Source organism: Paralichthys olivaceus, chromosome 22 (assembly GCF_024713975.1).
Source record: "Paralichthys olivaceus isolate ysfri-2021 chromosome 22, ASM2471397v2, whole genome shotgun sequence".
Classification (NCBI taxonomy): domain Eukaryota; kingdom Metazoa; phylum Chordata; class Actinopteri; order Pleuronectiformes; family Paralichthyidae; genus Paralichthys; species Paralichthys olivaceus.
Genome location: NC_091114.1, coordinates 15,183,626 through 15,209,374, shown reverse-complemented (window position 1 = coordinate 15,209,374; position 25,749 = coordinate 15,183,626). Strand labels below are relative to the sequence as shown.

Sequence of the window (25,749 nt, the reverse complement as noted above, 5' to 3'; positions counted from 1 at the left end):
GAAAAAAGAAAATAAGCCTGGACCTGCATTGGTGGTCCGGTATTTGGTGATGAGGGGCGAAAAGGCAGAAAATGTAATAAGAAAGAGAGATAAAGCGGAGGAGAGGTGGGGTGGGGGAGGTGGGGGGGTGGTTGACCTTTAAAGCCTCGGAGCAAACAGCGAGGGATGGAGTAAATAAAGAAGTCTCTAATAAACACGGCGTGTTTACCCTCCTGTTAACGATGAATGGAGGAGGAAGAAAGAGAGGGATCTAGTGCAAAGAGAAGAAGAGAAGGAGGTGGAGACAAGTGAGACGTCAGGGGGAAGTTTAGAGGAGGTATAAATACGTGTGGTGAATAAATGTTTTTAATAATGATTAAATCAAATAAAACTGTCTTTAATCGCAGCTTCTACGAATGTTTAACGATTTAAACCACAACTAAAATTTCCTCCAGTCGCCGTGTGTGTTGCTGTAAGAAGCGCTCGACTCGCCGCCCTCTAGTGGCTGCACTGCTTAACAACCATGCAAACGTAGAGAGCGCGTCGGAAGTGAAGCTTACGTCGTTTGCAGCGGATAGAAAAGATGGTTAAATAAAGATGGACGACATGAAAGCTTCCTAAACGTGAAGCCCAAGTGTCTCATTCACCCCCTGGTGGCTGGCTGCAGTATAGACCACAAACCTTTTACTAGCGACGCTTTAACGTCTGCATCTGTGAACTGAGAGAGCGAGTGAGAAGGTAAACGAGGAGGAGGAGGAGGAGTGTGTGCGCTCCATCGCAGTAATTAGCTCTCTAAACATTTTGGTGTAGACTTTAGTCCACCTGTTAATCCTGAAGGCATCTTCAGCTCAATGACACGGCAGCGTCAGGAAACTCACACACACACACACACACACACACACACACAGAGCACAGGAGAATATGAGAAACGAGATAAACTCTGAAATCAAGTTTACATCATAGACAACATTCAGAATATTCAATGACACGAAAAAGACTGTGGAAAGCGGTAAAAACTAAAATACCGACACCAGCATCGGAAATATATGATGTAATTAATATGATATATTCATGCGATCTGTTCTCTGTAGCATACGGCCGCTGAAATACTTTTTTTTATTGCTCAGGTATAAAATCAGTGCTCGAATTTGAAAATTGGTTTTGCAACATCTAGAGTAAAAACTGTTTATTTTCCAAGCTTGAAATTTTGTGGTAGAAAACTTTTTATAAATGGAAAAGAGAAAAAGATATCTGGGAATCAGTTCAACGTTTCGCATGAGCAAAAGAAATTTAGATTTTTCAGGGAAACTAACTATTATTCGTTTGTGCACACAGGAAAATAAAAAGAGTGCTCGTCAAACAGTGAGTGGACGGAGGAGAAAAGAATAGAAGAGTTGAAAACAAATGAAAGTTGAAATCCTTGAAAAGAAAACAACAGATAAAGACGTGAGAAAACGGCGAAAGACAAAACAACCTTTCACTCTTTCTCAGGAGGATGCAGGAATGAAACGTTTACAAACATCACAGATTTATGTCAGCAATCGCAGGATGTTATGGCTCGCTACCCCCCCCCCCCCCCCCCCCCCCCCCCCCCCCCTCACACACACACACACAGACATAGACACACACATGATTGCACAAACACCCATATGGGTTCAGGGGTTCCCTGACCTTTCACATGACCCACATCCCAGGTGGAGTTTGTGGTGGGAAATCTGTCTGCTGTGTGTGTGTGTGTGTGTGTGTGTGTGTGTGTCTGTGTGTGTGTGTGTGTGTGTGTGTGTGCGTGTGTGTGCCTAGGAAAGCACGCATCAAATTAAGTGTGTGTTTGTGGTGGTGCAGCGTCACGGCTTCAAAGGAAAAGCTCCAGGTATACATTACCTGCTGAACCCCCTCACCTGGCTGAACAGAGATTCAGATCTGGGCAAGAATTAATACTACACACACACACACACACACACACACACACACACACACACACACACACACACACACACACACACACACACACACACACACAATGAGAGGCCTCTCTGTGTTTATCCTGATATTCTGCAGTCCTGTTTTCTTTGTTCTCACTTTTCCAGCGAGTGTGAAAACCACGTCTCTCCCAAACTTTATAAGAACTAAGTTAAAAGTTTAAAAAAAAAACTTCTGTTCTGACCCTCAAACTTTGTGATGCTGCACATCTGGGATTTTAAAGGTGGTTTGTAGTTGAATGGCTTTAAAGGAGCATTGCGCGCTAAAGGTTGAGGTCAAATTTACGTGGAAGAGGAACAGGTTGGATTTCTAAGGTTTGGGTCATGCACACTGCTTCCACTAGGGGGCCCCAGGTAGACCACTAGGACAGATGAGACATGACTTGGTATGTAAAGGTATGTTTGTGTGTGTGTGTGTGTGTGTGTGTGTGTATCTCTACCCATCGTCCACCCTCCTCCTCTTCCTCTCAGACTGATGAAGACCGTGAAACCTCCGACACGGACTGAACCTGTTCTCACAGGGTCAAAAATGGACTTTTCCCCTTTTTCTTTCGCCCTCTCTCCTTCGTTTAACTTCTCCTCCTCTTCATCCTCTCTGAGTGGGTGGGGCCGGCTACATTCCTGGGTCAAAATGCCCCCCCCCCCCCCCCAACCCGCCGTTATAGCTTTACATCTCCATGGCAACAATAACAGCCAGTGAAACCACAAAAGCCACGAAACCTCCCAGAGATGCCCTCGAACTGATAGAGAAGTGAAACGCGTTCGGCCCGGGACACACCTTTGCAAACACATCTTTCCGTCTATCTGATTATCGGAGGTCGACCAGTGTGGATCTTGAAGGGGCCAGAATGCATCAGGGCCACTTCGAGGGAAACGTCTGATATTTAGGCTGAATTTTATGTGTCGCGTTTATTATTCTAACAATATTTTGACTTTCTTCCCAATTACGACTTTAGTAATACTCCGTCGTGCGCTGCATGGACCCGATAAAAAAGGTTGGATGTTTCACGGTTTAACCATAAACTTTAATAATTATATATAAGAAGAAAACACAAGCACAAACAAATAAGACGTCTCATATCTGTTTTTCGGATTATTTCATATTTGGGAAAGTGAAGATAAAGTGTATCTCGTGCTGCAGCGGCGTAAAGGTCTCAGAGGTCACGCTGTATATTTTCCAGACAAGATGCATAAACTAAGAAGAGGCTGCACCTGGACTCTTCCTCGATGTTTATCTCTCTGTAAACAAACTACGAAGTGTCTCTTTCCTCTCTGACGCTGAACTGCACCTCGGCCAGATGGACTCACGAGGATCCTGCCTCAGCTTAAACATTAAAACACTCCGGGTTCACGCCTCTCAGAGCTGCTGTGTGGACCTGCCCCTGCGTGTGGGCGTGTTCCTGTGAAGTGCTCATGCATTATTAATGAGTGGTGAATATTCAGCATGTGGAGCCTGTTGGAATATTACATGAGGAGGCAGAATGACACACACACAGTTTGATGATACAGCTGCGTCATACAGGGAGGTCAGAGATGTACGGTTATGAGAGCTGCAGCTGGGATGAGGAGTGAAGAGGGGGAAAGTATGTGCAAACACACACACACACACACACACACACACCTCCTGCAAAGGGTGCAAAGGGAAATCCACCTTGTTTATATTAACAACATACTAGAGCACATCTCTAGTCACATCTCTGCGTCTCTGGCTGCACAGAGTCCAAGCCTGCATGGTGCTGGGAGCAGATTCAACCAATAAAGATGGATTTTACGCACATAGAGTAACATGCATGTCACTAAGCAGCTGCTGTGAAAGAAACCACACACCTGCACCGGAGCAAACGTGGAGGAAAAGGCCTTTTATGAACTAAACCAGCAGCAGCAGCAGCGTGTGTTGTAAGACCGGTAGCTGGCGCGCTGCAGGGCACAGACTCTGTGTTTGAGAATCACTGCATGAGAAGTGGATAAAGGTTTCAAAAAAGACAGATGCAGACTGTGATTGCAGGAGAAGAAGGAGATAAAGAAACGTGCATGGACAGAAAGTACAGAGCAGAAGGTGCTCGTGGGTCCCCGTCGTTAAAAAAAAGTGCCATCAAAGCTCAGAACAACGTGTGTAATTGGGCTAATTACATGGTTATTATTACCAGTGCAACGCAGCGGAACCCGCAGTGACATTATTATTATCATTATTCTGAGAGGAGAAGGATACGCGCTGGTTTTAAAGCTGCTCCTCTATTTATAAACTGTGGTTGCGCCGGGTCGAGTCCCGGCGCCGGCTGGTGGGAGAGCGGCAGGTTGCCTGCTCCGCCGTGCGGGGGGGGAGTCGCGGAGCTGTTCGGTGGGAATCAAACCTGTACAAACACATTCACGTACACTCGCAGGAAAGGAAGCGCACTTACCGCGGAGTCGGATCGCTGCACCGCGACGCACAGGGCGAGGAAGAAGAGCAGCGGCGCGGCGAGCTGGCGCAGGCTCTTCGCGTCTGTCTTCATCTTGCTGGGAATAAAACAAGGGTCCGCCTGCGCTAACACTCACTGACTGTGCGCTTCTCTAGTCGCGTGTCATAGCCCTGCTCCCCCCCCTGCACACTGGCTCTGAGTGGAAGATAAATAGTGGGAAAAGCACTTGTCCTCGGCGGGCTGACTGCTGCTGGTTGCGCCTGCAGAAGGCTTCTGGTCCTGGCTCTGGCACCGTGCGCCTCTGCTGTCCCTCTCTCTAACTTTTTCTCGACTTGCAAACCTGCCCAGCCGGATCTACTTCCAGGGCGCACTGATATCTGAGCCCCCACACCTCCTCCTCCTCCTCCTCCTGCACATACACCGCGACGCACAATTGGTCCAGAAAATAAAAGCTACGGGAGGATTTACGCGCGGAGATGTGAGTGTGTCGAACGCAGATGACCAACATGCTCCATTCTAGTCCTGTGCGTAATTATTCATCCAAAGTTTAAAACTCTTCTCCAACTGAATGATGTTAGGACCTCGCAAGGTGCGGATGGATATGGCCTTCTCCCTGCGTGTCTATCCAATCCTACCCAACGCCCGAGGCTAAACACACACACACACACACATTCAAACACACACGCACACACAAAGGTTTGGCATTAAACCTTTATTTGACATTTTCTATACGCCCGGACACGTTTGCATTCCTGCCAGATTATTAAAGGTTAAATACTCACTTTGACTCCTGTCAGAAAGAAGCTACTGGCAGAATGGAAAAGACTGGAATTGGTTTTGTTTCTTTGAAAATAAATCAGGAACATCATCCTCTCAGTATCTTTTCACTGGAGCATTGTAAATAACGTGGATTTGAAGCAAGTGGAGAAGAGAGAAGAGGAGAAGTGCTGCTGATATGAAGTCAGGAGAAAGTTCAGATCCTCAGAACATGAAACTACTGACACTTCACCTGCAGACGATCAAATGTTTAATCTCCATTAAAGTGAATGAAGTTGGGTGATAGTTACATTTTTAGATGACGTCCTCGTAGAGTTAATGATTATGGATCATTTCCACTCTTGCTCTCAGCTCAGTTATTTGTTGGAGATGGTTTTTTGCACCTATAGTTTCTCTGGTGTTGGTTTCTTCTTGGATGCTGAAGTTTGACATTGACATAAAACTTATATATACTTAAATAAGTTGATGGTCAAACAATTAAATGAAACTGTATTCTAACTAAAAAAGCTGGTTGTGATAATGTCAGTAGCTGTTCGAGGTCGGGGGAAAAAAAGATTCACTAAAGTTCTTAATGATTTTTTTTCCTGCTGTATCGATATATTCAAATAAAGTTGTTGCATTTGCTTCTCTTTGCGTAAACAAGATGGAAAAGGTGATACCGCTTTGATCCAGCAGAGGGCGCAGTGTGTAGGCTACGTAACACTGTGTTACTTTACGTCTTACGTCAAAACGTTTCAAGAAAAACAAAGCAAACGCCAGAAAGTCGATTATAGCGCAGACCGCCCGATGATACGCTAAAGTGTGGATTAAGATCCTGTGTTATTTATGACACTAGCATGATGAGCAGGAACACGTAAAAATAAGACTGACGGATTTAAATACACGATTCACCTCTTTACTGTGGCCTAGTGTTAAAGAAGCAAACAAAAACACACAACAAATCTTAATATTGAGTTCCTTTACTTGTAAAATCGTGATACATATCGGATCAGCAGCACGTATTGTGATAATATCGTATCAGGAGATAAACGTAAAGTCCCGACACAGTGGAAACAAGTTTTCAACTTTATTCATGTTTGATGTCATGTTGATAGAAGACGACAGTGTTTATAGTTTTATAACGTTTGTAAGTTGACAACGTGATCAGAAATTCAACCTCATGTCTCTGTTGCGTAGTTTGGAGAAAGTTTTGAGACGAAGACTGTGAGTGTAAGGTTGGAATCTGGAACAGAGTTATGGGAAAGTTGAAGATTGTTGCAGTGAAGATAGAAAATATAATATGTTGCATCCTGGGAAACAAGGAGAAAGTTTTCTTTATCCGAGAAACAACATGGAGTTTGGGGAAATCGTTAAAAAAGCAAAATGAGCCAAAAGAAAAAGTGGTTCTTCACCATGTTAGAGATCAGACACAAACTTTTTATTCAGCTCAAATGAAACAGGTGTAACGTGAGGTCCTTCATGAGCATCACACAGTTTTTATATATTTGTATAGTTTTACATTTATTAAATGGATGCTGTGTTCACGTCACACATGAGAAAATACGACAAACTCACTTCTCAGAGGTTTTAATCAAAAGAAATGACACAAACACACATGGATTCATGTTTTTCTGAACTTTAAGATGGACTGAAACTTTTGTTCGGAGACTTTCTGGACTGCCGGTTCTCCCGAGCAGGACCGAGCGGCGCGCACGGCCTCAGCTCTGTGCGCACACTGTGTCGTGGAACTCAAACTCCTGCTGCAGCCGAAGGTGCAGAGGCATGAATGACATGTGTTGGCCCCTCCTCTCCCTCGGCTGAGCTGCGCTGCTGAGTTGAAGCGCAACAGCCCCGAGAGCGCAGCAGCGACTTCACCGCTGCGACTTTGGTGAGTTGGATAAGCTCCGATATTAAGACAGAAATCCCGGAGAGACGCGGGCCGTCGGTGCTGAGTGTGTTCGAACAGTCAGAGGAGTGTGTGTGTGTGTGTGTGTGGAGGGGGGAGTGTGTGTGTGTGTGAGAGGGGACTACTTTATCTCTGTGTTTCTCTGTGTGTGTGTGTGTCTCCGGGCAGATGACGGCGGGTTTGGAAGCCGTCGATGAGCGCGTTTGAAGAGGCTTGCTGGTGAAGACAAGGGGGGACGAGAATCGAACCTGTGGCTCCCTCTCTGCCGGTCGTTTTAAAAAATGAAATTCCTGTAAGCATTTTTTTTTTATTCCCACCTCTTTTTAAAAAACTAAATTTCATCCAGGTCGGTTTTCAGTGCTTGCAGTGAGGAGGAGGAGGTGGGGGGCGCAGCCGCAGCTCTGCGCTCGGCTGCAGGCTGCACACTCACCCCGGCTCCCGGTGCACTTTACCTGGCGGAGCAGCACCGAGGCAACCCGCAACTTACCCGACTGTTTGCTTCCTGTTTGCAGGATCTGTGTGGTCGCGGTCGCCTTGGCTGTGAGATCTGCGCACGGGGTAAGTCCACGTTTGTTTACTATTACTGTCCTTCAGCTGAAGTGGCCTCTCCACTTTACTTACACACAGGATGCAAAGTGCAGGCGATCAAACGTGTGGGGTTTTTTTTTTAGTGTGTGTGTGTTGCACTGGGACCGAGTATTTGCTGGAGAACATGCGGGGTTTTTTTTGTGTTCCATGAATATCCTGCTGTGCGTAAACGCCTCGTGTGAATCAGCAGCTGATTTTGTGGAGAAATTACGCAGCTGGATAAAAAAGTATAAATGAAAAGAGCAGCAGCTTCTTGTTGCGCAGATGACAAAGTGTTGTGTTTGTGTGTAATGTCACATCCTGGAGCAGGTTTACTGCAGCAGTTTTTCATGCGTCACATTGTGGCCTCAGCGGCTCTCAAACTTTTTTTTTTTTTTGTGTCACTTTTACAAAACTTTAAATGAGTTTTTTCTCTCCACCTGCACGTTTCATTTCATTTTGCATCATTTCTTCTCCAAACCATGTGCATGGTTTTCTGTTTGAAGCTGCGGCTCCTGGCTCTGTATTTAAATGTGGCCCGAGGGAGTGAAAAAAAAGCAGTTCACGTTTGACTGGCGCGCTTGCTCACATTTAATATTCAAACCCCGCCCAGCTCATGAATATGTAGGATAAAGAGATTATTGCAGCAACAAGACACGCCCATATAAGTAGGTATGCATTCCCTCTGGTGGAAGTTACAGATTCTTCTCCTTTAACCCATATTTTCATTTATTCTCTTCAGTGTATTTGAAGGTGTGTGGTAGTTTTTAGAGTGCTTTCAGTTTTTAGCTTCAGGAATCACTGGATCATTTGGTCGCAAAGCTGAAAACAAATAGGTCTTTAGTTCTAGTAATGAAGGCGGATGGAAGATTATGTACACTGTGAAAATGCACATTTCGAATAAAATTGTGACAAAACTATATTTATACAAATCAACAGGTACGAGAATGGGTCAAAATTAAGTCAACGCGGGCGTCTGTGTCTGTAGCACGTGTGTTGAATCACAGGTAACGGGTCGGGTATGGGTCGTATGTTAACCGCTCTGGATTTGACTTGGACATAGTGACCGGTTTGTACGGAGGTTTGCGGGTGGATGGACTCGTGTTAATGATTTTAACCCTTGCATTCTTCACCCACCTCCAGGGACATTCGCGGTCCTGAGCGAGTCTCTGGACTTTCGGGGGTCAGCCGTTGAAAACCTGAAAGGAAACCCTGCAGATCTAGAGGAGCATGAGTAACATGCAGAGCACTGTAACCCTGGAGAGAAGACGAGCGCAGGGAGGTGACATGAGAACTGAGACACAAACTGACCATCTGTGAAGACAAGGGTCAAGTTAAACTGGGAGCAGAAGGGTCAGTTCAGCGCTACAGCCGTCCTGAATTAGAATGAGGAGAGGCAGGGGCAGTGTTGGGTGGGGTCATTCAGGTTGATGGGCGGAGGGCGACATGGCCTCTTTCTTGTTCTGCAGGGTATTAGGTGCACGAGGTTAAAAATGTTGGCTCGGACAGGGAACCCGGAGGGAATTGAACCGTTAACGCCACTGGTGTCGGTGTCGATGTCTTGCTCGAGCAGCTGAGTGACGGGGAGCATGAAAGCGAAGTTGCAGCTCCGTCAGCTTCCTGCCTCTCAACAGGACTCAGCTGACGGAGCTGCATTGACTCTGAATTGACTCCTCCACCCACTTCCACCTCCCTGTTGTTGTTGTGTGGGTGTGGGTGTGTGTGTGTGGGTGACCGGGTGGCTGAGCGGATAGATATTCGTGTGAGTGACAGACGGGTTCATTGGGTGGTCTGGGTTGTTGTCACCTTGGTAACCGTGTCTTGGATTGTGGCGTGGCAGCGGTGCGGCCTGGTGGAGTCGGTGGAGTCGGTTGTGTGTTTTCACATCAAACGGATCGTGAAGCTCGTTGACTTTGCGTGTGACTGACGACAGAGGGAACGTCTCGGCTGTACTTCACTTTATCTCCTGCAGGGAAAACTGTAGCATGCAACAAGCGTAAGATGATGTTTGATTAAAATGTGATTCTTAGATACTTTCATACTGACTGCACATTTCTAATGTCACAGACCTCTATCCTTTAATTATCTCTATAAATAAAATAGAGACTAAGATGTTTTTTGTCATGAATTACCTTCTGTATTCCAAAAAGGATTTAAAACTCATGAACGACTCTCCAACTATATTCAATCACAACTCTGTTCCTTGTATTTTTAGCCTTAGCGGAGTTGAGAATAATGTTTCGGTGGAGCTTCTCCTCGGCTGACTCAGCTGTTGGCTCAGGGGAAACATCGCACACAGGTGAGGAGGAATGGTGAGGAGAGAGGGGAGGAGGGAGGAGGCGAGGGAGTCAAAATGATTCTGTACAACCGGGGCAGCTGGGAAAATCCTCCATCCATGTCGCAGACTCTTTACATTTGTTATGATGTAGCTGGAATGCAACACGTTTGTTTGGTGCCCACCGTGACACATGAGGGCTGTCAGAGGAAGAGCAGGTTGAACTCAGATATGTTGGAAGTTTTGGAAGATAATCTTTAAGATAAGATTCTTGAAGTGCTGTGCTCTTTTAGTTTTTTTAGATTCCCTTTTCTCGTTTCCAATCTGTTTTATACAACTGATTTAAACTAATATTCTTGGAGGTTTCATTTCCAACATGAAGTCACATATTGAGCTCCTCAACTCATCCATCAATTTATCGTTCAGTCCTAATTTTCTGGATTTGGGCAAAACCTGTGTTGTTCATTGAAACAAATTCATTACAAATGCAATTTATTACTTAAACCATCATCGTGACCCTGGACCCAAACTCCGATCCAGAGCACGTGTACTGCGTTTGCCCTGTAGGAAGTTAAATTGGTGCCATTTGAAGTATTTCACACGTCTAACATGCGTCAAAGTTGGAACATCTTTTGAACTTTTTGATAAATGAGCATCAAGTGTAGTGAAGTCGCAAATGTCTTCTTCTCCTCTTCCTCCTCTCCTCTCCTCTTCCTCCTCTCCCCACCCCTCCCTCCCTCTGCTGAATTCCTGCCGAGCTTGGCAGGACTTGTTAGGCTGTCTCTCGTTCCCTGCAGGTGCTATAGTCTGAAACATTCCAGAAACACTAAGTGGGGCGACTGATCGGGGCTTGATTTGATTTGTGGCTGCACTGTTACCCGCTGCTTCCCCTCTTTCCTATCACTTTTTGCCCCCGCTGCTTCCACAAGTGAGCTCATTCATTACAGGCTGATTTATGGTGTTGATTTGTGAGCGGGGGTCTCCACAACCTCTTCCACCCTGATGGTGTCTCTCTCTCCAGTTCTGTCTTTGCAAAGATCGAACATTTTCACTTTAGAGACGGCGAAGGAGCCGAACTTTGATCGATTTATCGTTTCAAACAAAAATAAGAACATTCACTGATTCTGCCGGAAAGTGAGATTGATTTTTACTTTATCACTTTTATTTCAAAAACTCTTTTTCTATTTTCAAAGCAACTGGCGGTTGTTACACGATGCTGATGCAGATTCCACACATGCATACTTTGCCTTTGCAGATGAGAGATTTCATTAAAATGTGCCTTCAGGGATGAAAGAAGTCAAACCTCATAGAAATGTTTATTTACGCCTGAAGGTTGTAAAACCTACAGTCAAAGGCAAAAACATAATGTTAATAAGACTAACGCTTGTTTCCTATGAATAAAAGCAATATATGCACGCTGCAGTCAATAGCTTCTAACGTCTTAGTTTGAAATAAACTTTGCGGTTTTCAGTATTTCAGTTTTAAATGATGCAAACAGAAGATTGTGCTGACATTTCCATTTTCTATAGATTATATCACTCAAATCAGGATTAAAGGTTGTTCATTGTTTTTACTGTGTGAGAGAAAAACAAGTGAAAACAAAGATTGACCACATGATTGCAGAGCAGAGGAACCTGTCAAACGTCATTAAACAGGATTTATGACTTCTCCGTCGGGTAAAGAATAAAAATATTTCATGGGTGTTGAATCTCAGTGTGTTCCCGGATGTTTTTAGAGGTGGCGGCGGACTGAGCTGTGGTTTAGGGTTCGTTCCCCCAGAGGCTTTTGAGGCTGAAATCGAGAAGGAGCAGCGTTGATCTGGGTCAGGATGAGATTAGTCACGTTCATGGAAAAGTTCTGACGTTGTTTTGAAGTGCGACGGATAAAAGAAGCGTGAATCCTGAAGGAGAGAGAAGAGTGTTATGTGACCGGGACATCGGTCTGGGTCGGACTCGAAAGTTCCAGGTCGTGCGTCTTTATCTCTCGCTTCTCATTTTCTTGGAAGTTTGAATAAACCTGTATCATTTTCCCCTCCCCCTCCAGCTCCTCCCTCTGTAGTGTCCTCGGAGGCTAAAACACTTTGTCAGGAAGTGCATTAGGAAACCTATAAACCAAACATCGCATGTTTAACACGCCGCTGAAAAGCCCCCGCTGCTCCTCTCCCACGCCCACAGCTCCGCTACCTGTGTGGCGCTCGCATGTTTCCCCTCTCCCATAAAAAGCGAATGCCTCCATGTTTGTGTGTGTGTGTGTGTGTGTGTGTGTGTGTGAGCAGCACAGCGCAGGTGGGATGAAAGATTAAACTTCAGCTTGGTTTTCCTCTTGGGGAAATACCCCTCGTCAAGCTGCTTCAGGAGGGCGCACTGGCTTTAGGCCTATTTATTGCCACAGCGGCGCACACAGAGAGAGCTAATCTGAAGACAGGCATGGGGGAGTTATGCAGAAGTGAGATTGCATTTTGCATTTCACACACAGCTGGAAGACCTGAACCTGCCACAGGGAGGTTTAAACGGCTTCAGCGACCTGTTGTTATTATATTAGAGCTGGAACTATTGATTCTCGTCACGATTGATTTTTTTTTTCTGAAAGACCTCGATCAGTTGCTTCATTTAAAAGCTTTCAGAAAAAAGTGAAAAATGTCCAAAGTGACGCCTGGACAACATTTGAGAAGTTGGACCCGGAGAATGTTGAGTTGCTTTATAAAGACGCTCATGAATATCAATCCTGTTGCACAGAAATCTAATGGGTCCTTCGTTCACTCTTTCCACATCCGGCTATCAAATATCGTGAAAACTGTCCCCGTACTTTCTGCGTAATCTTGATCACAGACAAACACACGTAGAGGGGTGAGACCATCACCTCATTTGGTGATTGAAATTCTTAAAGCACTGTTGATGTTGGATGAGGTTCACATATAAATGTTTTTACTTCTGTGACAAACATTCTTCCTTGTCGGGTGAATTCTAAATGTCGCCCCCTCTGTTTTCTGAGGATGTTACGCCAGCACCGGTGAGCTTTCTCCTAAACCGTGCACTCCTGTCTGTTAGGAATGTTACGCAATCTTTGCAAAGCTAAAGTTTGATTAGTACATATCTGAAACGTCCAAAAACAACAGAGTGAGTGACGTGCGTTAGCGTAACCGCTGACAGACCCTCGACAAGTTGCTGCATCACTGTCTTCCTTGTCAGCTTCACGGCCATCGCTGAAGTGCTTCGGTGAGAAGCGTCTTATCGTGGTAGACGTGCAGCAGCCTGGAAAAATCAATAAGACTGATTGAAATGATCTCTTTTGATTGATTTGTCATCTGCTGTTCCTCGTGTGTTTCACTTGTTTCCTGAGATTCCCGTGTTCTTGCCGAGCACCGTCACCAACATCAGTCGGGTCTTGATGTAAACGTTGTGGCAGCACGTGGAAGAACAGGACAAGGGGAGCTGAAAGCACTTTCACCACATGTCACCGCACCCGTCTCCTCCCATCGGCCGAGCCTTGGCTCAGTCGCCGTCACATATCGGACCCCCGCTTTCTCTTTCTGACGAAGCACACGCTGTCAGTTTGTCCCCCGATTGGTCGCGGTGAACTTCAGAGGTCAGCGGGTCGACCCAGCACAAAGGCAGCGGGGGGGGGGGGGGGGGGGGGGGGGGGGCTCGTGACCGCGGCGATGGCTTCGCATTCCAATCGTCCCGCTCTCCAGATTTGTCCGTCGCACTTTTTGTCTTTTGCTCCTTTGCCTCTGGTGAAAGGAGGACGAGCGAAAACGCAGAAGATTTAGAGGGAGCAGGAGGAAGCAGAAAGGAGACGAGGGACGGGAGGGGAGGGGAGGGGAGGTGGGGGGTTCTATCTTTCTGCAGGCCCTGGAGGGTGTGGGGGGGTAGGGTGGTGTTTGTCAGAGAGGAGCTGAGGTGGAGCAGTGTTTGGCTGGGTGCTCGGTGGGAGTTCTGTCGTAGCTTGTTGGACGTGCCCGGTCCCTTCCTCTTAATGCCATCGCTCCCCTCAGGGCTGTTTGCACTTCAGAGGGATTAGACCTCCAATCTACTTCTCCTCATCTGTTGGGTTTTCTCCTCCGTCTCTCTCTCTCATTCTTCCCTTTCTTTCTTCCTCTTGTGTATTTTGTCCCGTTCAGACTTCCCCACTCGTTGCTCCTTTCTTTACCTTTCGTGCAACGCTTCAATGTCCCTCGTGTCTCTGTTCCATCTGGATGAATGGGGCGAGTTAAAGCTGCAATGTTTTCATTTCAACATTGGATAAATTAAGATTAAGATTAAAAATGTAGATTCCACAGAGAGATAAAGAGACCGGTATTTACCTCAGGAGCTTTATTCACTCATCGACAAACTAAAAATACAACACAAGTATTTATTTTGGACATGCAATTTACTAGTCGTAAATCTATTTAATTGATAGTTGCAGAAAATTGCGAAAAAGATGATGTCACAGTTTTTTAATTGATTTAGTTCCAGCAGACTAATCTGTTTAATCGACTGTTTGTTGATTGGTTGATCAACATCCGTGATCCCGGTTTAATCACCGTCTTCCACGTGAACCTTGTGTATCAGGCGTCAGTTTTTAAAAACCATGGCAACACAACTCCTCCTGAGGACTTTTGTTTTGAAGTCGGGAAGACTGACAGGTTCAATTCCTGCTTTTGCTTTGATGCTCCGCTTTTCCCCCTGCAACATCATTACTTTGGCATTAGACAACAACATCAGGCCTTTAAGTCAAACATTTCTCCCTCTTCACTGCAATTATCACATGCATGCCTGTGCAGGGGGAACACATCTCCTTTTGTCTGTCAGCTCACGGTGGTGCTGGTGGTCTGATCCACCGCCCCTGTGGGGACAAGGTGTGTTTATGTGACTGACTGGCTTTCAAATTACCGTTAATGTTCTCTAATGAAGACGTTAATTACAAACCTGACTCCACATTAATGTCATTGTTGTGGGTAGAAAATACGAAGGTGCAGATGTATTTGCCCACTTTGTGACAGCCGGCAGCTAAACCAAAACAACTTCCTAATATCCTGTTTAACTTTACCTTTAGCGTGGCGGCGCTAACTTCAGCCCTGTTCATGCAGAGGTGGTAAAACCAGGCTTTTGTCCCACAGAGACACTGAAGTGTTCTCTGTCTTTCTTTGCTCTCAGTGAAATGAACAGAGCCTTAAAAAGCCATTCAGTAAAGTAGAACTTTGAGGCGTCTGATAAAATCTCTGTTGCTCACGAAGGAATAATAATAAAAATAAATAAAATAAAATCGCGGCCTTGAAAATCAGCGAAATCAACAATGTTTTGTTCTTGCTCATAACAGTTTGAAGTCCCAGCGCAGTGTTCTCATGCTGTTATACTAACAGTCATGATAACCACAGATATGAGGTATTTCTATAAACAAAAGTTTTGCCAACCATTGACGCCGACAACAGTTCTAGAGTTTGTCTCGTCATCTCCAAAGAAGAATGCTATTATTAGTTGAGCTGTGTCGTTAACAGCCCACAAGAAAAGTTTATTTAGCCCAAAACAGTAAAGGAGCACTTTATTCTATTAATAATATTAAATAAAAACAAATCACCAAATGTGGATGTGGGAAAATGAAACTAACTTCCTGTACGTTTTGAAGGTGTGAGGTGTTGATGAATATGATTCAGCCCCAAAACTGTTTTTTTTACAATTTTATTAAATGGGAGATTATTGTCCCCCCCCAAAATTTTGCATAGTTGACAACTTTCCCACCTCGCCAGGCCCTGTATCCACGGCTACCGTATCTGCGGCGAGGTAACCCCCGGGTGCAGCCCACTAATGTGCCGCTGTGATAGGAACACTATCATTGGCACATCAGATGTGTCAGTTATTGTGTGCTATTACCGCCTCACTGTGTCTCTGCCTGTCCCTGTAATTACTGAAACCTCCGCTCTGTTTTTCCAGCTCTTTGTCTCACACTCATCCTTCGCTGCCCCGTCTGTGCCAGTCAGGTAATCCAGGCAGCCAGGTAACCATACCGCCACCCCCCCCCCCCCCCCCCCCCCCTCACCCCCACCAGCTCCTTATAAATGACATAACTTCGGTACATTGAGTAGCTTCTTTATTGGATTTCTTGCCCGTGATGCCAGCTTGTTTGCGTTTGTCTCGCTTCCCCCTCACTTTGTCATAACTTCGCCGAGGCAGCTGCCGGAGTTAATGATGCCACTGCTGCGAGGGAAAAGCTGCCTCTGGCGGTGGAAGTGCCACGGCTTATTGACATATGTATGAAGGCAATAACCTGCAGATTTAATGCTTTAAAACACAAGTCCTCTGTGGATTTACTGCTGGTCTGAGCAAGAGACAAGTTATTGCCTAGTTCTGTCATGTTGACACTGGAGTTTATCATTTGATTGGTTGTGAATTTCATCTTGTTTTAAAGGACGTGTGTGATTTTTCTCTTTTTTTTCTGACTGTCGACCACAAAGACATCGCTTACTGAGGTCTTGTTTTTTTTACTACTTTAAATGCTAGAATATTTCTTTGCCACCTTATGTTCTGGAATATTTAGTGAACTCATATATATGAGTTTGTGCAGTTTGGTGCAGCTTGATTTAATTTTAAGTTTGTCTTTAATATCGTCACCTGATATCCCAAAAAACCCCAAATCCTTTTATTGCCCTTCTATAAAAGTTTAAAAACATTTGTCGTTCTAATTATTCTTCTCAATTCTTCTGTGAAGAGATGAAGTCAAAAGCAACACATCAATCACAGTGTGCAGCAAATCTACTCTCATTTGTTTAAATGTACTCGTGTGCTCCATGTGGTGATTTCCTCAACTCTTCAAGTTTCTTCAAGCCCCCTGCTGATTTGCATAAGTCGTATCACGGTGTTCATGCTGTTTGTCTTCACTCTGCACCAACAGTCTGACCTTTGTCAATCAGCGTTGTCTTTATGAATGGTCGTAAATCATCAAGCCTTCCCAATTTGTCTCCGAGCCCCGTCCAGAGGGAAAACTACAGCAATGGTCAGGTGCAGTTTACTGTTTTGTAGTCGAGTGTGAAAATACTCCCGCCTCGCCCTGCAGTTGAACCCCCAGGCACGACATCCATCATCTGTGACAGGACTGACATGCTTTTACTTTTTATTTCATTTCAACAGGTAGTGATCTATTTATCTTGAGGCAACAGTTATTTCAGAAGTTTCTCTGAGTTGATGTTTGTCAGTGTTGATTGGACCGTTGGTCTCTGCAGTTATTAGACTGAGCATTTCACTTTTCAGATCCTCTGTTACAATAGTTTTTTCTTAAGTCGCCTCAAAATGATTGCATTCATTTTAAAACCATGTGATTGTTTGTCAGCCAATGGCTTCAACTGCCAGTCGACTTTATATCTGGTCGGAAACCTGCCAAAGTAAAAGTCTCAAATCAGTGTCTCTCATCCTGCGACTTGTATTAGGTCCGGCTTAAGACTCATCCAGATTTTCGTGAGAATTTTGTTTACGAGGGAGTAGCGGCTGCTTTTAAAGGCCCTGCAGGGAATATTTTCATGGCCTGGGTCACTCTGTCCTCTGGCACGAGTCCATAAAACAAGCTCGACCCGCTGTTGGTGGGACTCCGTCCTCACGCCCAAGCCTACACCTGGCTGAGCGACACATCACGTGATACGATCAGATAAGACTGCAGAGGGTTAGGTTAGCCTGTATAAATGCATTTAAATAACATACAGTTAATGATTTGGCCCAAAAGCGCTTGAGTGCAGGACTGAAATTAGCCTTGGTTTACAATGAAACCTGTAGTCATGTGGTTTCTGACCTGAAAAACAAATAGTTAACCCGTTAACAAAGGTTGTCCAGCTTCATTAGGGTTCTCCCTCCACAGCGTCGCGTTCGCTGTGGCTGCGCTGACTTGACGTGCCTCGCGGCTTCGCACCACCTGGCACCGTTCCCTTCGACTTCACCCTGAGCCTCGTGCTCTTAGCTTTAACTCCATTCATTACTGAGTGAAGGGCCTCAATCGGTCCGCTGGCTCGGCTCCCTGTCGCCCACCGTGGCCCCAAATGGCCACTAATGAGGAGGTTGGGGGTGCAGATCGTTATTGTGCCAACCTACACCGCAAAAACAAATCGCCGCTTCCGCTTCCAGGAGGGGACATGATCTCGTGCTCTGACTCATCTCACTGAATTTGGTTAGAAACGTCTCTCGACAGAAAGTAGGTCTCAGTGCGGTGGAGGTGGAGGAGTCCTGTGGAGGAGTCCTGTAACTGGAGTCAGTGTGTTTGTCAACACAGAGCAGTTGACCCCCCCACCCCCACAACATATTTATTATCCAGCTCCTCCAAAAATAGCACAGTCACTCACTGGCCGGCCAGAGAGTGTGTGTGTGTGTGTGTGTGTGTGTGTGTGTGTGTGTGAGACAGAAACAAATCCAAACACACTGCTCACTAACAACATCCTCTCACTGTTGTCGGATCTAAATTTGTTGAAAAGGAAAACAGTTTGCTTCTCGCGACACAGTGTGAAGGAACTCATGTTTGGATAATAGTTCACTTTGTGCAAAGCCACTTTATTCATGCTTCAATCAGCTAAAATAAAAGTTATGAATTCCCTGACTCACAAACTGATCTAGTTCTTTGTTAGTTATGCAACTGGTTTGAAATAAAATAAAATAAAATAAAATCAACCCACAGCAAAAAGATGCGAACATTTAAGATCCAGTTTGTTATTTCCACCTTTTGTTGGCGTGTGAGTGTGAATGCCAGAGGATGAAGTGAAGGTGGGATGGTGAGGACAAAACATACCACAGAGATAGAGAGCAACAATTAGGGAACAGAGGAGACGTGCACGGCCCTTTTTGTCAATACGCTGCATGTCCTGTCAGCTTGTTGCAGTTGGCAAGTCCTTACAGCCGCCCACAGGTATGTGCACCTCCAGCGATGACAAGATGCAACACTGAGCTCAGCGTCTTATTATTTAAATCGCTCTCAGACGCAGGTGTGATCGACGTCTCGCATTTTTTATTGTAAATATTAATTTCTGATTTACTGGAGGAGACAGAACAAAGTGACGGCGTCAGTCGCGTTGTGATGCTGGTTTCACCTTTGTACCACTCTGCATACCTCCTCAATTACCCGGTGAAATTGATGTCACATCATCATTTTCCTCATTATCTCTTTACTGTTTGACAATGATCTGAAGCTTCATGGCTCAGGGGCCCAAACACCCTGAAAGAGCTGGTGCAGACGATGAGGTGAGACTGAGTTTGAGTGGCAGACGTGATCCTGTAATTCTGGGGATTGTGGGTGTTGTATCGGGTTTGGACAGAAAATCCTTCATTTCGAACCGATCCTGCAAAGGCTCAAGATTCCTTTCTGCTCCGTTTGTAAACTCGAGGTCAACTGAAGGTTTATAAATCCTGCTTCTCTGTATTTGCCTTTGTCATTCCTGAAAGTCTTTAAACAATGACATCAGTGAACACACAGGAGTGCACACGGGAGACGTTTACCCTCTCGCCTGGTTTCATGGAATGAGCAGGTATTTGCAGTATTTTGTACACAGCATTAGTTCATTAACTCCATTTTTCAAAACAGTCTGTCCTGCACGGTGAAGAAAATCTCCTCAGGGTCGTCCTGACCTTCAGGCGGCGTCTCAGAAACGTTTCATCTCGGTTAAAGAGAGAAATGAGGTCAAAGAAACGAGAGACCTTTTTTTTTAAAGCTGCAAGATTACATAATTTGATAATTACCGTTTGCAGCCCCGGTCTATCTAAAAAAAATAAAAGTCGAATTCAGACTTTGACGCTGAGGATCGTTCCTCGAGCTTCACCGTTGACCCGGGGTTGTCGGGTGCGACCTGCGGACAAGCGTCAGGAATGTTCAGGCATTCCCGATCCCACCGGCATTCCTCATGACATTTAGGATCGTGGAATCCGTGACAGACAGCAGGGGGACAGGTCTGGACTTAGTACCCATCAGCCTGTGAGAGCCAATAGCTAATGAACCGTTGCCAGGGGCGACAAGAACATTCCATGTCATCGCCATAGCTACTACCCTTCCCTCCCCCTCACGACCACCACCTTCCACCCCCGCTGCACGGCAGCTTCTTGGAGAGGTCACACACCTGTCTGCACCTCTTCTTTCCTTTCCTCACCTCCCCCTCCTCTCCTTCCCCTTGTCTTTCACTCTTTTCCTCGTCACCATCACCCTCCCACCCACCCCCCACCCACCCCCCACCCCATATTCCCGTCTGAACTCAGTGACTCCATCGCTTTCTTTAATGTGAGATAATCCAACGACGGTGAATGTCCTCAGATGACAAAGAACAATTGTTTCACAGATGTTTTTGTCGGGATGTCACGTAATGTGATCTGCAGGCACCTTCGTGAAGCGTGATTGACAGATGAACACCAAAGGCAACTAAAATGTATAGAAATGAGTGTTGCATGGGGGGGGTGGGGGGGGTGTAACCTTCAGTCATCAGATTTAGTTTTAGACAAAAGGAACAAATTGACAGGATTCTTTCACCTGGTAAAGCTTCAGCACTTTTTGTGAGTCGGGGGCCGTCGGACTGTGTTTAGTCTCAGAGATGTTTTGTTTAGAAGTAAACTAAATTGTGTACTCTGGAGTGTGTTCTCCCACGAGTCACAGAACCCCTTTGAGACTACACAGTCTGGAAATCTAGTCTACAGATAACTGAGGCGCACGTTTCTTCCCTCAGTTGGTTTCTCCACCTGTTCCCTCAAGCAGATGGTTGAATGGTTCATAGGTGACTCCTGCCCTCGAGCTTAGGAGGAAGAAAAAAAAAAAAGCAATTTTTTTAAAATGGCAACAATACCCATAAATCCCTCTGTGTGGAAACTTAATTCCTGGGTCACTGGGAAAAGCCGCGAGGGGTCAGAGTGGGAGCTGGAGGTGCCGGCAGGGAGGCCGTGTGGTTTGAAACCCAACTTTGTACAAGCAGCAAGACTACAATTATATTTGCACATTACCTCTAGGAATCTTTCAGCGAGGCAAGAGCACACATGCGTTTTTTTGATTTGAATTGTACACACAGCACGTCATGGAGGCAAACAGCCTGTCGTGACCTTTGCAGACCTTATCAGAGGTCATCGTTTCATGGGATTATTGACTTGGAAGCTTGTTGTCTCGGGGCTTTATAGCTGATAAGTTGAGAGGTGACTGATGCAGGTGCTGGAGTTTATTACCAGTGCAATAGCCGGTGACCATGGACTCACCTGTTGACGGAGCGGCTGTAAAACTTGCGGTTTTAGGTCTAGAAACATGGATTTCCTTATAAGACGAACCCTGAGGGAGCTGTCCTGTTGAAAAATTGACACTTTCAGACAATTACGGAAAGTGACAGTTGTTGGCTGTTAAAGGGGCTATTATCTTGTGAACAAAAAGCCCAAATTACCCAGCATTCTTTCTAAAGCCCCGTCATTTGTTTTAGCACCGTAACCTTCTGCTGTCAGTCTCTCCTTTTTTCTACTTGGGCTCACTCTGGTTGAAGTGAAACTCTTGTCCAGACTTGATCTCTGTGACCTGATAGAGGGACAAACAAAGGTGATGCAAGGTAGCAGCCGCATCACATAACTAAAGAGAGACGGTCAAACACCTGGGGGGAAACCTCGCCTCTTGGCTGATCTAGAGAAATGGTTATGCACTGACCTTTAGCTGGAGGTCTGGAGATACGATCAGTTGAAGTTATCAATGATGAGTCTTTGGGAATGATTTAAAACACTTTAGGCCGTGACAAGGATCATCTCAAGAGTTGGAAGTCGAGGTCACAAGGGGAGTACTGGAGTCAAACAATCTCGCCTCGTATACCTCTAACGTGCCCACGCCCAGTTTTGTGGAGTAAGAGTCCAACACAGTCCTCTGCTATGGCAGACTGAGGGAAAGGACACCAAAAAAAAGGAGAGATGTGGGAGATGTGCAGCGGTAAAGAAAAATAGTTAAATTTAGCGATAAAAGAGCAGCAACGTGCCCCAGATGCTGAAGCAACCTCTCATTCTTTCAACGCCGTAACCTTGTCTATAGAAAGGACACAAGAAGAAAGCAAAATGGAGCCTGGGCCTCTTCCCCATAACTCAGCCGCTCTTTACGACCAAATTAAAGCGAAGCAGAGCCTTCCCGTCTCTTTAACAGACTTTCCCATGACACTCTTTCGCATCATAAGGTCATTGTTTCCACCTCGACACTCTCCGCCGCCGTCCGAGGTGGCCAACACTTCCTGTTGAACGGAGAGTTAAAGGTGAAAAGATTCAGCGTAGGTGGCGTCAAGAGAGTTAATGTTTAAACCTTGAAGTTATCGCTGGTTGAATCCTTCGTTTAATGTATAAAGAAAATCTGTGAATGTGAATCTACCACACACTGAGTCCAGGCAGCTCGTTATGGAGCATGATTACAACGTGACAAAGCGAAGAGCACTTACACCAGAGAGCGCGCATATACGGAACAAGCCCTTTTGTTTTTGAGAGAGGGTGCTGCTTGTACAGGCTGATCTCCCACAATGCATTGCACAGAGGAAATGAAGGAGCCTCTCACGGCTGGCAAAGAAGAAAACGCACAAAACTAAATCAAAGTATTGCATCTTATTTTGAAGGTTGAATTGCAGCAGTTTTGATTTGTACCTGTGTAATTGTTTTGGCCAGATAACTGATCACCTGGCCAAGAGGGAAATAATTAGCTATCTTTGTGAATTCTAACGACCAGTTTGAACCTTGAAGTGAATGATTTAACATTAATCTGAGAAAAAGTGAACCTGTCCCCTCAGGAAGCAGGTTAATGTGCAGCAGCGAGTCACTCGGCCACATGTATTTACTCCTCTCTCTCCTTGTGCTGACCTAATGTCGAACGTCCACCCAGCATTCCATTCCCTCCACTTGTCCCAGCCTCTCCACAGAGAAGGTCAAAGGTCGAACTAGAGAGGAGAGGGTTAACGGAGGGGTGGGTGGTTGTCAGGGAGGGTCCTGCATTGTGTTAGGGTGTTAGTGTTGGTTTGTAGGTTTCTCTCTTTCAGTTTTTGGGAGGGAGAGAGAGGGAGGAAGTGAAGATACAGAGGGAGAGAAGGATCTTTTTCTTCTTCTGAACTCCCTGACATGTAGAGCTTCATGAGAAGTTCACCCAGGCAGGTTGATGCCTCACTGATTGGCTCATGGTCCACTGCAAGCGGCAGTGTTATTAGGTAACCAGGTTAAATGAAGCTTTTAGCAGGTGCGGATCTAGGATCTTTCTAATTCAGTGGTTCTCAGCCTGTTTGCTTGAACGCATCGCGACACGGGTTGATAAAGAACGTTGCGACACAGAGTGGATCTTTGTTTGAATTATTAATGCATCTTTATAAAACACCCACTTAGAACAAAGTAAAGCGTTAGTGTGTTTGATCCTCACATGGACTCCCTCTCGCTGTGCAGGAACTGGGATCAAGCTGCGTCCCGCATCTCCACCTTGACCCCTGCTCGCCTCGTGTGTGAATCACTTAACCCTCGTGCGGCGTCTCAAACTGCGTCCATGTTATCGCAATACGGCTGAACCCAAAATGTCCCCTATCCGGATGTCAAACCCCGATAGCTTCTCCTCTATATCTGATTTGATCTGCTGCACGAATCGGACGGCCTCTCGACGGGGCTGCAGCCTGTAGATGTTATCTCAGTGATGCACAATATTGTTTCTGCGTCTTTACGTCCATCTGTCATCTTAACGTCGCTCTGCTTCTCGCTGTGGTGATGGCTGAACTGTAATACCTCCCCAGCGGGACACTTAACCCCCAGTCGACCTGTATTACTTCAGTGTGGTTTGATCCAAAATGGCTCCCCTCCTTGTGGGATTCGTCACTTCAGAGTCCCCCCCCCACCCGCCCGCCCGCCCGCCCGCCGCCCGCTTCTCCCTCCTCGTGCGCCGCAGCCGAGTGGTTGTTTCCTGTGGTGGAGAGGGAGTCTAGGGGCTGACGGCAGGCGGCTTGTCCGGGCAGGCTCCGGCGGTGTGTGAAACCGTGACACCTACCAGCTGTGTAAAGCTCAGCTAAGTCTCTGCGTTTCTTCAAAAAGAAAAGAAGGGCTTTTATTGCACGGCGCAAAAGACGTCCATCGTCTGCACGTCGCTGTGTTTTCACTGCAGCTTCACTCGTCTCTATGCGGTCGTTCAAACGAGGGATGAAGGCTTCTTTTTTTTAAAAAAGCCCATCACTCCACTGATACTGTCAATAAACGTAAATGCTGCGAGATTGTTTAAACAAGTCAGAGCGTTGCAGCGAGTGTGGGAATCCCGAGTCAAGTTTGTTTATGAAGCACCACAACGACGACCAGAGTTAAGAAAAAGTGCTGTAGAATAAAAACAGAGAGAAGCACAAGAGGAAAGTATAGAAATGGAATAATGTGAGAATCTTAAGTTCAACCTTGAATGTGTCAGTAGAAACTTAACTCTGTGTAACGCGTGGGAGAAAAACTACTTTGCAACTTGTGTAGAAATGCAGCTACGAGGAGGCTCAAGGGATAAAAGCACTTGGACCAGCGGCTTCTGGTGAATTTCAAAATGAGTATTTTGTAAATTAAAATTATTTCACATAGCAGTGAAGAAGGGGAACATCAGGGAACAACATTATCCGATTCTGATGTGTGTAGGTTTGATATTTTAAAGTTAAATAGATGATCGCTGTAACAAACACTGCACATTTAGCCAAATTGTCATCTCGTGGTGAAAGTCAAGCTCAAGTGGCGAGCAGCTGGCGGCGCACTTCACTCAGACCACACCGACACAGGAAACGCGCCTCGTGTCTGTAGCCGCGACCACATGTTCACTCCAGCGAGACCGACAAACATCAGCCTGGATGAAATGTTGCACCGGGACACACGTGTAATCAGTCCCAGTATCACGACTGTGGTTTTTCTACATGGTTTCAAAAGTGAGGCGGTTTTTCACTGAGCGCTTTTCCTCCCTTGTCATTTTCGCAGTTGTACATTAAATCCATCACGAAACATAAGTGGTGCATCTGTGATGTCGTCCCTTCCCCTCAGACAGTGTGTTTACATACAAACCATCAGGCTGTGAGTCTTTCAGTACACACACTGTCACGTCCCACGTCTGCGAATCCAGAAATGGCTTTAAACCTCCTTGTTTCAGTAAACTCTGCTGCCCTGTGTACATCCACTTGTTTATTAAACACCGCCACCCATAATGCAGTGCAGATGCAGTTCAGTTGCCTCTTCAGTGCACGTGCATGAGCAGAGGAAGCCGAGGTTCCATTCCCCTCCAAGCAAAGTGAAAATGTCCTCTAGTTTCGATATTTTTTACATGCGCGCGTTAAATCTTCACGTCGTCACGAGTCTCTGAAAATAAAATCGTCCTGTGGACGTTTTTCAAATCCAGGAGTCGTCGTGTCTTTTCACAAGAGTTTCTAATCAATCATCTGCTGTTCAACAGAGACTGACAATTATAATGAGTCGTTTAATGGTTTCATCAAACGGCATCACTCATCAGCTCATTGATGTTAAATGTGATGTCAGGAGATCGTCCCATAAACTCTTCATTCTCTGTATAACTTATCACCCGTCATCTCACCGTGCTCTCTCTGATCGGCGTCAGGCTGTATATCATACTTCACCTTTTTTTTTTTTTTTTTCCATCGTACCCTCCACTTGATCTTTGTTTCTGTCATCAGACGTAAATTCACTTCATCCTGCACACGAGCCCCAGACGGGTGGAATTCCTATACCCTGAAGTTTAAGTTGGAAAGAGGCAGAAAAAGTTTCATGAGTCGAGTTAATTTTTACTTGAAAAGTAAATTTTCAACACGTGTCCGGGTGCAAATCACCTCTGGTGGTGTCAGTTAAACAATCGCTCGGACTGACCTGTTTCCCGACATCAGTTAAATGTTATAATAATTAAAATGAACTTTATGTAAAAATGCCAGTGGAGAGGTCGGACTAAGTGAAAATGGCAGAGCAGTGT

General features: G+C 45.6%; 2 protein-coding genes across 4 annotated transcripts in view; one reads left to right on the top strand and one right to left on the bottom strand.

The window, feature by feature from the left end:
- col4a5 (collagen, type IV, alpha 5 (Alport syndrome)) overlaps positions 1 to 4,689 on the bottom strand; it is a 32,339-nt gene extending 27,650 nt beyond the window's left edge. Inside the window, exon 1 of the mRNA XM_069518639.1 lies at positions 4,358 to 4,689. Within this exon, the coding sequence (XP_069374740.1) occupies positions 4,358 to 4,450 (93 nt within the window). The 5' untranslated portion in view covers positions 4,451 to 4,689. The remainder of the gene's footprint in view (positions 1 to 4,357) is intronic.
- A 2,173-nt stretch (positions 4,690 to 6,862) lies between these two features.
- The window catches only part of col4a6 (collagen, type IV, alpha 6), an 82,227-nt gene continuing 63,340 nt past the window's right edge, over positions 6,863 to 25,749 (top strand). For all 3 annotated transcript variants that reach the window (XM_069518197.1, XM_069518198.1, XM_069518196.1), the window contains exons 1-3: positions 6,863 to 7,001; positions 7,188 to 7,311; positions 7,532 to 7,577. In XM_069518197.1, the coding sequence (XP_069374298.1) occupies positions 7,301 to 7,311; positions 7,532 to 7,577 (57 nt within the window). In that variant the 5' untranslated portion in view covers positions 6,863 to 7,001; positions 7,188 to 7,300. The remainder of the gene's footprint in view (positions 7,002 to 7,187; positions 7,312 to 7,531; positions 7,578 to 25,749) is intronic.